At 41.2% G+C, this 13,676-nt stretch overlaps 1 protein-coding gene across 1 annotated transcript in view; it reads right to left on the minus strand.

Moving 5' to 3' along the window:
* Nucleotides 1-5,831: 5,831 nt before the first annotated feature.
* BEND2 (BEN domain containing 2) overlaps nt 5,832-13,676 on the minus strand; it is a 29,896-nt gene continuing 22,051 nt past the window's right edge. The window contains exons 10-12 of the mRNA XM_072340296.1: nt 13,162-13,375; nt 10,691-10,894; nt 5,832-8,766 (exon numbers count right to left, since the gene is read on the minus strand). Coding sequence (XP_072196397.1) covers nt 8,630-8,766; nt 10,691-10,894; nt 13,162-13,375 — 555 coding nt within the window. The 3' untranslated portion in view covers nt 5,832-8,629. The remainder of the gene's footprint in view (nt 8,767-10,690; nt 10,895-13,161; nt 13,376-13,676) is intronic.

Raw genomic sequence — 13,676 nt, forward strand, 5'->3', positions numbered from 1 at the left:
ACATTGAACATCCTCGTTTTTTTGCATCACCCACCAAGTGGACCAAGATCCCTGAGAAAAAATATTTCCATGGAGAGGTTTGCCCCAGCCTGAAGCTGGGAAAACTTAAACTGCTTTTGTTCTTTATGTGTCCTACAGGGACTTCATCTTCCTCTGCAGTATGTAGGGAGCAGGAATGGGCAGGACCATCTCGGTTGATAGATGCGTGAATATTAACCAACCAGCTGTCATCTGCCAGATGTCTATCTCAATGCTTACATGTTCCACAGCCCCTTATTTTAACAGTCCACTCTATCACTCGATTTTACCAGAAGCTGTTGCATGACAGGGAATATAATAAACCCGCTCAATGCCATGATCTTTAGCCCAGGTGTTAACAAGAGTATTTCTAAAATGAGTCCCATTGTATGACTCACTTCTTTCTCTACTGCCATGTCAACACAGGACTTGTTTCTTGAGACCCAATACAATGTTTTGGATAGTGCATGGGATACAGAATATGTTTCAAGACACCCAGTGCTTGCCTCCCCCATGGTAAGCACATATCACCTTGCCATGAACCCATGACTAGTGTAATCAACCAGCCGCATATTTATACTTTTGCCATCACTCCTCCCCCCAGAGAGGTTTCATTCTCTTGGCTTGCTTAACTGCAGCACAAATTTCACAGTCACGAATAACCTGTGCAATAACTTCCACACCCCTACGTCTCTGTCCCTCTTATATGTATAAGGCCAGTCTCCCTGTGGAGGTAAGAGAGCTAACCACAGCTGTGGCTCTAAATAATTTCTGTCATTAGCAGGAAAAAATAAGAAGTTAAAAAGTTAGAAGTTAAAAAGTGTAGGTTCTGTTTGAGTTTCCCAGTCAATGCACCAAAGACTGTTACAGTTAGATCTACTCAGTCAAGATCTAGCAGGGTAGCAGGCCCACAGCCAGGAAGTGTGGTGGTGGGTGGGCAGAAGATTGGCCTAGAAGAAAACCTGCTTTAAAAGATTTAATGTAGGGCCAGGATAGACTTACTAAGGAGAGGAGGTAATGGGGGACGGGAAAAGGAAAGGAATAGAAGTCAGCAAGAGGCAATAACTTCTTGTTACCACTACATGCTAGAGTACGCCTTGCCAGGCTGCAACAAGAACTTGGCAATAATGTAGAAATTCCATGAGAATTTTCTGCTGATCTCCAGAGCAGGAAGCTTCCTTTTTCAGTAAAATAGTAGGAAAAAAGAAGTTTAAGTCAGCAATACATACACAGCCTTAGGTCATCACATAAAGTCAACATATCCCACCTTCAAACATCACATACTCTTTTAGTCTATCCTAAAACACGCATCACCAAGACAACTTTTCATTGTCAGTCAAACAAAAGAAAGTTAACTTACGCATTCATAATCTGGTTCATACTCATAAATTACACTCTCACTGTCTTCGTATTCTCCTTCACTGGTTCTTACCTGGGAAAAGACAGAAATAACTTGAAATGTAAAAAAAATGATAGAGAGATCCAACCCAGACACTTTCCATTGTAGCTATATTATCTCCCATGCTACAGAAGGGCCTGAGGCAGTCAGATTTAACAAAGACATCTTATTCATGAGCCTAAAGTCATATGAATACTCAGCTCACCTTTACTTTAAGAATGCTGCATTCTTCTTTAAAATAAGCCTCTTGCATATTTATAGCAATATGCGTTTTTAATGGGTTATGCTAAGGCCAGAATCTTCTCATCTAGCTATACAGGTACAGCTCCTGCTATACAGTTATACAGTAGTATAGTTAATGATATACTGTTTATCCAGGCTTATGTAATCATGAGGCTCCACACAGGTTTCTATACTGATTTAAATAAACCTATGGGGAAAAAAAATCCTACTTCACTGTTTTTAACTCTGCACACAGATACTGTAAAAATGTCATTTGCAAACTAAAAGAAGCAGTCTCGTACTTGAAAGGCATTGCATGAGAACTCCTTTTAGATGGGGATCAACAGTGCCACCACCCGGACAATGCTGATGTTTCTCTTTTACTGGATAGAAGCAGATCCCATCCATTATACAAGATGGTGTTTGTGTCTACTCCCCCCCAGACTTCATAATAAGGAAGTCCCCTGTTAAACATTAGGTGCCCCAACCTCCACAATTTAAGTGATTAACTTTTGCATGTTGACAAGAACAAAGTTTCAGACCTGCCTCAAGATAAAAATTTACCTAATTGGTCTTTGATCAGAACTGTCCACCAGAGTGAACCCCTATTCACACCAACTTCCGACTCTGTTATCTGAAACTGCACAGAGTTATTTTTACTGCAAAATACGATCATCTATGTGAAAAATCAGACGTTCCTTTCCTGTGTACATGAGTTTCTATACAAATTACAGCATCCAGCACAAGGTTTTACCCTAGCTAGGAGCTTCCAGATACAATACAGACATCATCATCAAACACACACTGGAAATGGAAGGACAAGGGATGTTTCCAGTAACACTGAAACTGGAGTCAAAACAAGGGGCTGCTGTCAGGCTACACATACCACATTCTGTCCCACTGGAGCAGGTCCAGAGGAGGTCCACTAAGATGATTAGAGGGCTGGAGCCTATCCTATGAGGAAAGGTTGTGGCCTTCCAGTACTTGAAGGGAGCATTTAAACAGGATGGGGAATGTCTGTTCACCAGGGTGGACAGTGATAGTACAAGGGGGAATGGTCTTAAATTGAGACGGAGTAAGTTTAGGTTAGATATGAGGAGGAAGTTTTTCACACAGAGAGTGGTGACACACTGGAACAGGTTGCACAAGGAGGTTGTAGATGCCCCATCCCTGGAAGCATTCAAGGCCAGGCTGGATGTGGCTCTGGGCAGCCTGGTCTGGTGGTTGGTGACCCTGCACATAGCAGGGGGGTGAAACTATGTGATCATTGTGCTCCTTTTAAACCCAGGCCATTCTGTGATTCTATTAAGCACAGGTGTGTAACTGAATTCCTTAGTGCTGAAAAAATGGCATCTAATTCATCAGCACTTGCTGAAAACTGATGGAGACCAACTTGTGGATGTGAGCACAGTCAGGCGGTAAGTGGTGCATTTCAACTGTGGTGACAGCAGCAGTGGTCACCTCTGCAGGTGCAGATTGTTATGAGTGCGGTATGTTACTGGTGAAAATGCATACGATGGTAGTGACTATGTTGAAAATAATGTTTTGTAGCTGAGAATTTGCTCAATCCAATAGTGTTATTGTGGTTTTTGTATCTGTTGTAGTTTCCCTGGAAATAAATAGGAGGCATTACTTTTGGAGCGATCACACAGCTAATAGCTTTTCTCTGAGACAATGTGTAAGATTTATGTATGTATAAGAGAAATATTTGTAGACTGCCTTATTTCCTCACAAGCATTCTGAGAGAACCTGAAGGATTTGTCAACTCTTCTTTTGTTTCTTTTCAATCTTAGTAGGATTTAAAAGCTTTTCTTTCTCTGACATTTTGTCAGTGGTGAGATATAAATCTCACATTGACAGGAGGGTGACAGGTTTGGACCATCTCATGGGTTCTACATCCACAAAAGGTGGGCAGGGGAAGAAAGGAGGAAAAAAAAAACAAGCGGCAACAATCTGAAGATGAAAAAAAAGTTAGTTTACTAATTATGGTAGTAAAATACAGGTTAATTGGGATTGAAGCTAATAGATCTATTAAATGAGAGTTTCAATACCAATTCTTTGATGCTGCACTGACTGCTGAGGAGCCAAAAGGAGATCTCCTGCGACCTCTCTGCCCTTTCACCTTTTCCTTCCCCTCAGAAGACAGAAAATAACAAAAATGAAGTCTTCAGGAGTGCTGGGTCTGGCAGCTGTAGTTTATTTTCTTCTAAAAATGGAGCTGCCTCGTTAATTCTTCAACTCCCACCATGGCATGATGGAACATACAGTTTCTTATGCAGCTGATTCTTCATCAGAACATGTCAGACATCAGTGCTGCTGCTTTTCAGTTGTCACGGTTTTATGATTTTTGCATCACATTCATAGCATTGTGGAATTATTAGCTAATTAGTTAGTGGAGCTTCTCCATTTTCAGAAGAATAAACTACAATTGCCAAAAGATGCTCATCAAACATTTCAGCTATTAAAGGCAGACATCCTTCTGTTCAAGATAAATCTATTTGGGCTGCTCAACTGTGGAAAGACATTGTTGCCCAAATAAAGAATATGGTTGTAAAGGCGCACCATATAGATGCTCATGTGCCCAAAGGTCAGGAACAACAAAATAAGCAACAGGTAGATCGAGCTGCCAAACTCAAATAGACTTGGAATGGCAACATAAGGGTAAACTATCTCTAGCTTTGTGGGTTCATGAGTCATCGGGCCATCAAGGAAGAGACGAGACATATAAGTGGGCTAGTGACCAAAGGGTGGACTTAACTATGGATGGTATTGCATGGGTTATTCATGATTGTGAAACATGTGCCATAATTAAACAAGCCAAGAGGATGAAACCTCTCTGGAAGGAAGGGCAATGGCAAAAGTATAAATATGGGGAGGCATGGCAGGTTGATTATATCACCTTGCCACAAACTCGCTGTGGTAAGTGTTATGTGCTTGCCATGGGGTAGGCAACCTCTGGGTGGCTTGAAACATACTCTATACTCCATGCTACCACCCAGAACAACATAGTTGGTCTCAAGAAACAAGTCCTATGGTGACATGGCATTCCAGAAAGAATTGAGTCAGATCATTTCGAAAATTCCCTTGTAAATACGCAGGCCAAAGATCATAGCATTGAGTAGATTTATCATATCCCCTATCAAACACCAGCTACTGTTAAAATTGCACAATGCAATGGATTGTTAAAAACTATGCTGAAAGCAATGAGTTGCGGAACATTTAAGCACTGGGAGAAGCATCTGACAGAAGCCACCTGGTTGGTCAATACTTGAGGATCTATCAATGGAAATGGTCCTACCCAATCCAGCTCCCTACATACTGTAGAGGAAGATATGGTCCCTGTAGTACACTTAGTGCCACATTTATGCAGTTCTTGAAAAACTTCTTGAAAAATGGTTATTTTCATACTGTTCTAAGGGACAAGTTGTGGTTGCTGAAGTGAAGAGATGGTTTAGGAGATGGTTTCCATACATACTCTGTGGGCACTACAAGGCTTTGCTGCTCCCTGTGAACTCACATCTGCCCTGTCCCTGCTTTGTCCCATGAGCTTCCCTTACCCACTGGTCACACTTTACATTCGTGCCTGGCCCCATCTCCTGCATGGGCCTCAGACCCATTTCACAGCACTGTCACTGCTGTTGGCTGGACCCCAGACCCAAATCCACACCTTGCTTCATACCTACACTGACACCCAAGAGCAGAGGGATGACCTGATACAGAGAAGCTATCAGTCACCCCCACACCTACTGGAAAGGTCTTTGTTTTCAAAACAAACAAAAAAGGGCCGAAGATGAATTCTCAACCTTTCAAGTGAACAGATTACCCTCCTGCTCTGTTTTAGTCCTTGAAAATTGATCAATTCAGAACTGATGCCACTGTGTTAATAAGGCCTACCCTACTACAAATGCACCACTTTAAGGGAATTTCTTAACAGTTTTACACAACTCCTATTCTTTTGGGGAAATCTTTTTCAGATAACCTCCACAAAGCTGTAACTGACAGATAAGTCCAAGACGCCATTCTTTGGTTTATTAAATGAGTGAAGGCAGTCTAAATTTTGTAGTCACCTCACCTCAGCCAGATCTCCTCCAAGCACTGGTTCTCAACAGCAGATCACAGGAATCTTGGCAGATGCCGCTGCACCTGAACTGCAGGTCCACGATACAAGAAATACTCAGCACACAAATACTTAGGTTAGGAGCTAAATGCTAGTTTTATTCGCAAAATACTTTTCCTAAGTGCAAAATATCTTTATTTTATAAAAGTTAGCAAAAAGTGATACATTTCTAACAGAACCAAGAAAACTCTTTTAACTTTTATTCAATTACTCTTTTCAATGTGGAATCAAGAGGTATGCACCACACCAACAGATTTCAGTGCCAGACAGGTCATTCAATAAATACATCATTCTACCGTTCCAATCTATGAGTGACAGTTAAAAAGTTTTATAGAGCTACTGAAAAAATATAAGCATTTTTGGCTTTTTTTTTTGCTTCGGGTTTGTTTGGAACTAGTAATCTCTACGCACAATATAAAGTTCTTTGCATTTGCAAACAACATTGTGTAGGACAGTAACAGTTGAATGTCAGAAGTAAATCAGAAGAGCAAACGTTCTTGTGTTACTGACCAACACCAGTACATTATCTCTATTGAAGAAAAAAATAAAATCAATTCAGCCTATTTCTTAATTCCTACAGAAAATGTCAGCAAGGAGCTGGTAAGGGAAACTTACTAATTTCCTATTTGATAAGACCATTGCATATCCTAACTTACAGTAAGAAAACTGATTCTATGCTGTGCATAATAAATGGCCTTTTTGTCATGAATAGAAGTCAAAGCAAGTACCAGTATCCTCGCTAATTTTATCCTATGGCTAACAACAGAAAGAAACAAAAAAATCACAACACCAAACCACGGAACCTTTGCCTCCAAGGGGATGGATTCAGTTAAATCTTGTTCTGTCATATACGCAGCCATAGACCAAAGTTGCTTCAGCCATTAGAAGAGAATCTGGTTCCTCATGTCGGCTTTCTGAGGAGCTATTTTCTACTAAAAAGTTGAGAGCTTGAGGCTAAGTTCAGAGATAATACAATTGGAAAGGTAAACACATGTACCAGTTAGCCAATACTGGAAAGGAAAGTAACAGGCTTTGTATTGGATTTCTGAGACAAAGGATTGGTAGCGGAGTGGCTGCAGTTGTGGCTTTTGTGAGAAGACAGAAGGAGATGCCCCATGTCCGACATGGCCAGTTCCAACCATCTCCAAAAAGGACCCATCACTGGCCAGTGCTAAGCCTGCAATAACATATTTAATAAAGAGTGAAGAATCTTGTGTCGCAGCCATGAGAAAGGTGTTAGAAAATGTGAGAAGCAGCCCTGCAGACACCAACATCAGCACAGGAGGATGGGAGGTGCTCCAGGTGCACAGCATAAGTTCCCTGTAGCCCCCGGAGAGGCCCATGGTGGAGCAGCTGGATGTGGCCTGATTGAGGCTACAGTCTAATGGAGGAAACACTCTGGAGCAGTCCAGGAAGGACAGCATACCTATGCGAAGGACCCTAAGCTGGAGCAGGAGCAGAGAGTGACTATTAAGGAGAGGAACAGACAAAGTGTTAGGGACTAACCACAGCCCCCTTTTCCACACTCAAGGAGAGGAAGGAGAACCAAGACTTAAGTTAAACCTAGGAAGAAGGGATAAGAGGGGAGGAGAAATATGGTTTTGGTTTTTACTTGATTTCTCAGTATTCCACTCTTATATTAATCAACAGTAAGTAATGAATCTTCTCCAAATCCAGGCTCCTTTGTTTATGATGGTTATTACTGAGTGATTTCCCCATCTGTATCTTGATCATTCATTTAATTTTCTCTCCCAGTCCTGTTAAGTAAGGGGAAAGAAAGAGCAACTTTGGGATTGCTGGGCAGCCAGCTTATGTTAACCAACCACGTATGAAATTTAATATATATGAAGCCATTTATTTTTAGATAGGTATTTTTTGAGTTCCTAGTAATATCCTAGTAATTTTCAAAATGAGATTTAATTTTTTTTTTTAGTTCAGTCCAGTCATAAATCTCAGTGTTCTGTGGAAGAGCAAGCAAGGGCAGGAGTAATTACTGCACATCTTTCACAATTCAAGTTAACAAGGACAGGACAAAAAGCCTTCAGAACAGCAGCATAACCAGACAGCAGAAGAAATATATCTAACCCTATAAACCAGCAACCACAGACCTGAACATTAAAAGCTATGACTGTGAGCTTGAGAGAGTGCACCACTGATGCTGGTCATCTCTGATGGCATATGAAGAGTATGCAGCACAGATCCTTACAGTGTTAACTAGAGGTCCAAGCAAAAGAAGATAATGGAAATTATTCCTTCTTAAATCTGAATCTGTTGTAATAGGCATTCCTCGAACTTTCGGGCTGTGACATTATAGGCCCCCCCCGCTCTGTGATAGGCTGTTAGTAGTGAATATATAAGGAGAGGTAAGACACAATAGAGAAGCCATTTTAGCCATTTAGGCCATTTTGAAGCACTGCACTCTGAGACTGATGGTATTGTATTTGGCCCTGGGTGAGTGTGCGACAGTATTCACCGAGATGAGCTCACAATACTAGTAATCAATGCAACATGAATCAAGATCCAAACCTTCTAGATGTCTAGATGAAAGCTGCAGCAAATTTGTACCTTGTGGACATCAGACCTGATTAGACGTATGCCACTGTGCAGCTGACTATGCCACTGAAGAAGTACTGTCATCAGTTTTCATCATGATAAAACATAAACCTGGGGCTATTTGTTTAGGATTTTATTTTGCTGCTTTTGTAGCACAGAATCAGACTGAAGCTAATCTACCTCCTCACACACAATGCAATAGTTGAGTTGACTATTAATCTTCCTTCACGGAGGTCCGTTTCTTCCACTCCACATTTCTACGTGCTTCTGCTGCCTTGATCATAGGCATATACATAGAATGCCTCAAGTTGGAGGACACCTTAAAGGACACCAGCTGTAGCCTTTTTGTGGTCATGTCTGAGACTCCGGATTGTGCTGTTTATGGCAGCCACACATGCCTTCCAATCATATCCAGTTTCCTTTAGATCAAAGGATGGGTAATTCTCTTGAAGAAAGTCTAAAAATAAACATATCAGAGAAAATTATCAATTATTTATGCAAGTTGCATTCTCTTCTTGGATGTAATTCAATCAAAACAAGCGCATGCTACCAAAACAGAACAGTTTAGGTCCAGTATGAGAATTGAACAGCAGAATTAGAGAGCAAATATTTTTCCCCTCCGTTTCAGATACTTGACAGTGACAAAAAAATCCAAGCATTAAAACAAAATATGCAAAGAAAGCAAGGAGCCATTTACATGGCTTGGTCCCTTCGAAGTGTTGATGTTCTACTGCTAAAGCAAAAAGTCTCAGCCTCCATTTCAGAATGCATTTGGCAACCCTACACCCTCCTTCAGAGGACCTTTGGCAATTACATCAAGAATTCACCAGAATCCTCCAGTTCCTGGTGGATAGTACCTGAGCTGACTTTGCTCCATCCTTCAGAAACGTGGGGATCAGGAGGCTCTTTTCCAACCTAAAGTCACTGAACTAAAACACAGCAACTTAAGACAACACAACTGCAGAAAAACAACGGTGTCAGAAAAGCAGCAAGAATGTCTTCCTTACCAATCTTGTTACAGTACAGTAAACAAATTCTTGACTTAGGCAGGAAAGGAGTAAATAAGGTAAGACCTTATAATAAGGTACCTTTCTATCTTTCACATCTAAAATGGTTTTAAGATCAGATTTTGATTGTTTTGTTTTAAATTCTGATGAGCAGTTTTCTTCTTCATGAACCATGCTGCGAGTCTATTCCAGAACTCTTAATGCTGGGTCAAGAGTAGTGTCTTGCAAAAGGTAAAAAGCACCTGCTACAACTCCAGCCACAACATATCCTTTCTGATTCTGGAGTAGGATTTGCAAACAGAACAAACAATGCTAATTTCCTGAAGACATCATGGATTCATGTAAGCTGAAGAAATGGCAGAACTACCTATATTCCTACAATGAAGTATGAGGGCTGATCCTAAAGTAATACCTCTATCAAATAGTGTTCTTGTTTTCTTTGTATCTGTAGAAGTTTCTCTGGAAATAAGCAGGAGGCATTAACTTTCAGAGAAACATATGCAGTTTTTGTTAGGCTACAAGGGATCCTGGGAGGCTTCTACTCAATTTCCTGCCCAAAGCATGGTTAGCTCTGAGGTCATACCAGGTTGCTTTGGGCTTTGTACACTGATGTGTGGAAAAAGGACAGAGAAAGCACAGTCACACATGGCAACCACCTCCTCTGTCTGACTGTCCTCAAGAAGAAAATGCTTCTTCTCAAGTGCAGTCTCAATCTCTCATTTCTATTTAAGCCTGTGATCTCTCATCCTCCCACATTCAATTCAGTGCTGCTAAGAGACAGTCTCTGTCTTCTTAATAAATTCCTTTTACGTACTGGCAGAAGAATGGTACATACCCACGGAGTCTTCTTTTCTAGACCAAGTAAGTCCAGTAGCCTCAATGGACATGAGTTCTAGTCCACTCTCCTGTCTGATGGCCCATAAGCTTCCAGTGACGAGTCACCAGAATAGGCTAACGTCTACTCTCCAAAGCTACAAGGTGTGTACTCGCAAACATTTTTGACTCTTCCCAGTATCCTGAGGTTCACTATTTCATAGTCTCTATAAGTAATGCTGACACTGAATGTCACACCCCAACTTTGCTCGTTATGAGCACCAGAACCTGATGTGCTTTACTTCTGGTTGGCCTATCCAGTACCTCTATCAAGAAATCGCCCCTGATGTCCTTCAGAATCCCGTAGGATTGCTTCCATCTTCCAGTACGCTGCCCTTTCAAGCAGATGTTGAGACAGAATTCCGCCATAAGAACCAGGTCTGTCTCCTGGAGACTTCCTTGCAGTACCCGAGTATGAATTCAGCAACTTTCTCTCAACTATTTCCACTGCTTGTAGTAACATTTCCCCCTTTGTTATCCGAACAGAGATTTTGTTCGTACCTCTGAGGGCACTAATTCTGTTGCAGTCCAACGGACTCATCCCACGTTCAATATTACCATATACATTGCTTTTCACCAGCACATCTTCAGTGAACAGATGACGAATGAGGTAGCGAGCTGACAACTCTGGCCGTGACTTCCCCTTTGCTACATAAATGACTGAGAGGGGCAACTGAACATTGCGCCATGGACTTCCAAGGAGTTCTGAAAATCATACAGAGAGAAAAGCATTTTACTTATTCAGCATTTTCTGTCCTGTAAAGTGGCTGCATTTCACTAAAACCAGAAGACAAAAAACTTCTCCCCAGAAACTACTGCACTTGCTTGGAAAGATCAGAGCAAAACCGTAACATCACAGCTGATCCTAGAATATAGCAGATTGTAGGCAGATGTCCAAGTAGTCAAAAAACATGCCAGTTTTACAACAGTGTCACAGCACTTCTGATATGATTTCAGCAACGCTAGCGATGTAGTCTGCATTACTGATGATTGCTTTCTAAACTGTGTGAAAAGTTGCCATTTCAATTACAGAAATAAATTTCCACTACTACAATGGTGCTCAGATCCCCTAAGTGGAAACTGAAAACAGTGAATATTTTTACAGCAACTTGAACTTGACTCCGCTACAAGCACTAATATTATACATAAAAATATTATTTATATGTTCTTATATATACACATATGAAATTTAAAAAATATATATAAAGCAGGTATATACATTATTAAGTGCTGGGTCCTGCACTTTGGCCACAATAACCCTATGTAGCACTATTGGCTTGGTACTGATTGGCTGGATGACCGTGAAGAGGAAAGGGACCTGGGACTGTTGGTTGATGCTCAGCTGAAGATGAGCTGACAGTGTGGCCATGCTGCCAAGAAGGCCAATGGCATCCTGGCCTGTATTAGAAATAGCGTAGCCAGGAGGAGCAGAGAGGTAATCATTCCCCTGTACTCAGCTCTGGTGAGACCGCACCTCGAGTATGTGTTCAGTTTTGGGCTTCTCACTACAAGAAAGACACTGAGGCCCTGAATGTGTCCAGTGAAGGGCAATGATACTGGTGAGGGGTCTGGAGCACAAGTTGGGCCAGAGGAGGTTTAGATTAGACATCAGGAAAAGCTTTTTCTCTCAGAGAGTGGTCAGGCACTGGAATGGCTGCCCAGGGAGGTGGTGGAGTCGCTGTCTCTGGCAGTGTTCAAGAGGTGTCTGGATGAGGAGCTATGAGAGATGGTTTAGTGGCTTGTGGTAGCAACGGTAATGGGAGGACGGTTGGACTAGATGATCTTGTAGGTCCTTTTGAACCCTGTGATCCTATGATTCTATGATTAAAAGTATACAGATATACTTCAGCATGTCTGTGGCATCAAAGTCACCCAACAAATCTCAGGTGCAGGAACAGATCTGCTAGAGCCCCAAAACAAATCTAATCATATATATTATTTCCAAAGGCTTATTTTTTCTTGAACCTCTGTACAGGTATCATACACTACTGTCATGGTTTTGTAATTTTTCTATTGGTATTCCACATCATAACATCATGTGGAACACAGAGGAGAAGAACTACACGTCCCAGAGGAACTCACAGTCAGAGAGGGAAACACGTCACAGAAGTGACACTGGCTCTCTCGCTCTCACTGCCTGGCAGTGGGTGTGGGTGTGCTTCCAAGCCGTGGCGCCTTCAATTTCAAAGTAGGCTTCTCAGTCTTTGGAAACCTCTCTCTCTCTTACTTTACTTGATTCATTAGCCTTAATTTCAATTAGATTGTAATTAGTAATATAAGTTTTCCTCCTTAGATCGTTGCCACTTCTCTGTTTGTTTCCTTGAGCCCAGCTCCCATCTCCTTACCCCTTTCCCATTTTCCCTTCCCATTTGTCAGGGGCCAGGGGGCCCACGGGCCTACTGCCCCCTGTCATGGACATAAACTGACCTAGATAACACCATGACAGCTACACACAGATTTTTTTTCCATCTGATGCATGCTATCCTACATTGTTTACAAAAAAGCATAAAGGTTACCTTAAGACTTCTATTGTCCTAGATTTTGGTTTTACAGAATGATGTGTTTTTCTTCAGAAATTACAATATCATTTTACAGATATTCTGCACTAGTTCACTCTATGTGATTATTTTCCAAATTAAAAAGCAACTATCAAATAAAAAAGGGACAAGTGTGAGATAATTACTGAAAAAGTAAACATCTGAGCAGACTACCTCTTACAACTGAAAATTCCAGCTTTATATTGGATGCTTATTATGGAACATTAGTAGATGCAAACATGCTCTGTTAGCCAGATCATATCCCTGTTCATTCGTAAGACAACATACTATATAGAAACCAAACCAGTGCCTTAAGATGGAGAATTACATTGTATGGGAAATAGATTTGCTCAACTCTTACAGTAGCACCTTCTGCTTCTTACTATTAAAAAGATAACACACATAAATTCATAGGATGAAAATTTCTCCATTTACCCATGGGTTCTGGAGGCTTCCGTTTCCTGATCGAAGGTGTATGGAAAGATTCCGGGAACTTATCCCATCCTGAATTCTGCAGACTGTCACTGGTAGACACGGTCACCTTCTGAGAATTTTGAGAACTTCTTTTACTGTCTTCATTGCAATTTAAATCTATGCAAGGAGATGTATCTGGAGTGTCAGCCAATTTCTCTTTCCCATTAGCTATCTCCTGAAACACATTGAATGAGGTTAATGCATGCACGGGAAAAAGCCTATCAGTGTTCTTCCAGTTCATTTCCCATTTAGAGTAGATCAGATTTCACATATATACAATATAGTTAGTCCTCAATCTCAACCATCAAAGGCACAAGTGAAACAGAAAAAAAATAGTCATAGAGCTGCTCAAAGCTTATTAGAAGAAGAAATGAATGGAGTTATGGGTGTTTGGGGAGTGATGTTTCAGTCAACATAAAGTTGAAATGCATGACTGGATATACCTCATGGAAAGCCAGTGAAAGAAGCATTATCGG

Source organism: Excalfactoria chinensis, chromosome 1 (genome assembly GCF_039878825.1).
Source record: "Excalfactoria chinensis isolate bCotChi1 chromosome 1, bCotChi1.hap2, whole genome shotgun sequence".
Lineage (NCBI taxonomy): Eukaryota > Metazoa > Chordata > Aves > Galliformes > Phasianidae > Excalfactoria > Excalfactoria chinensis.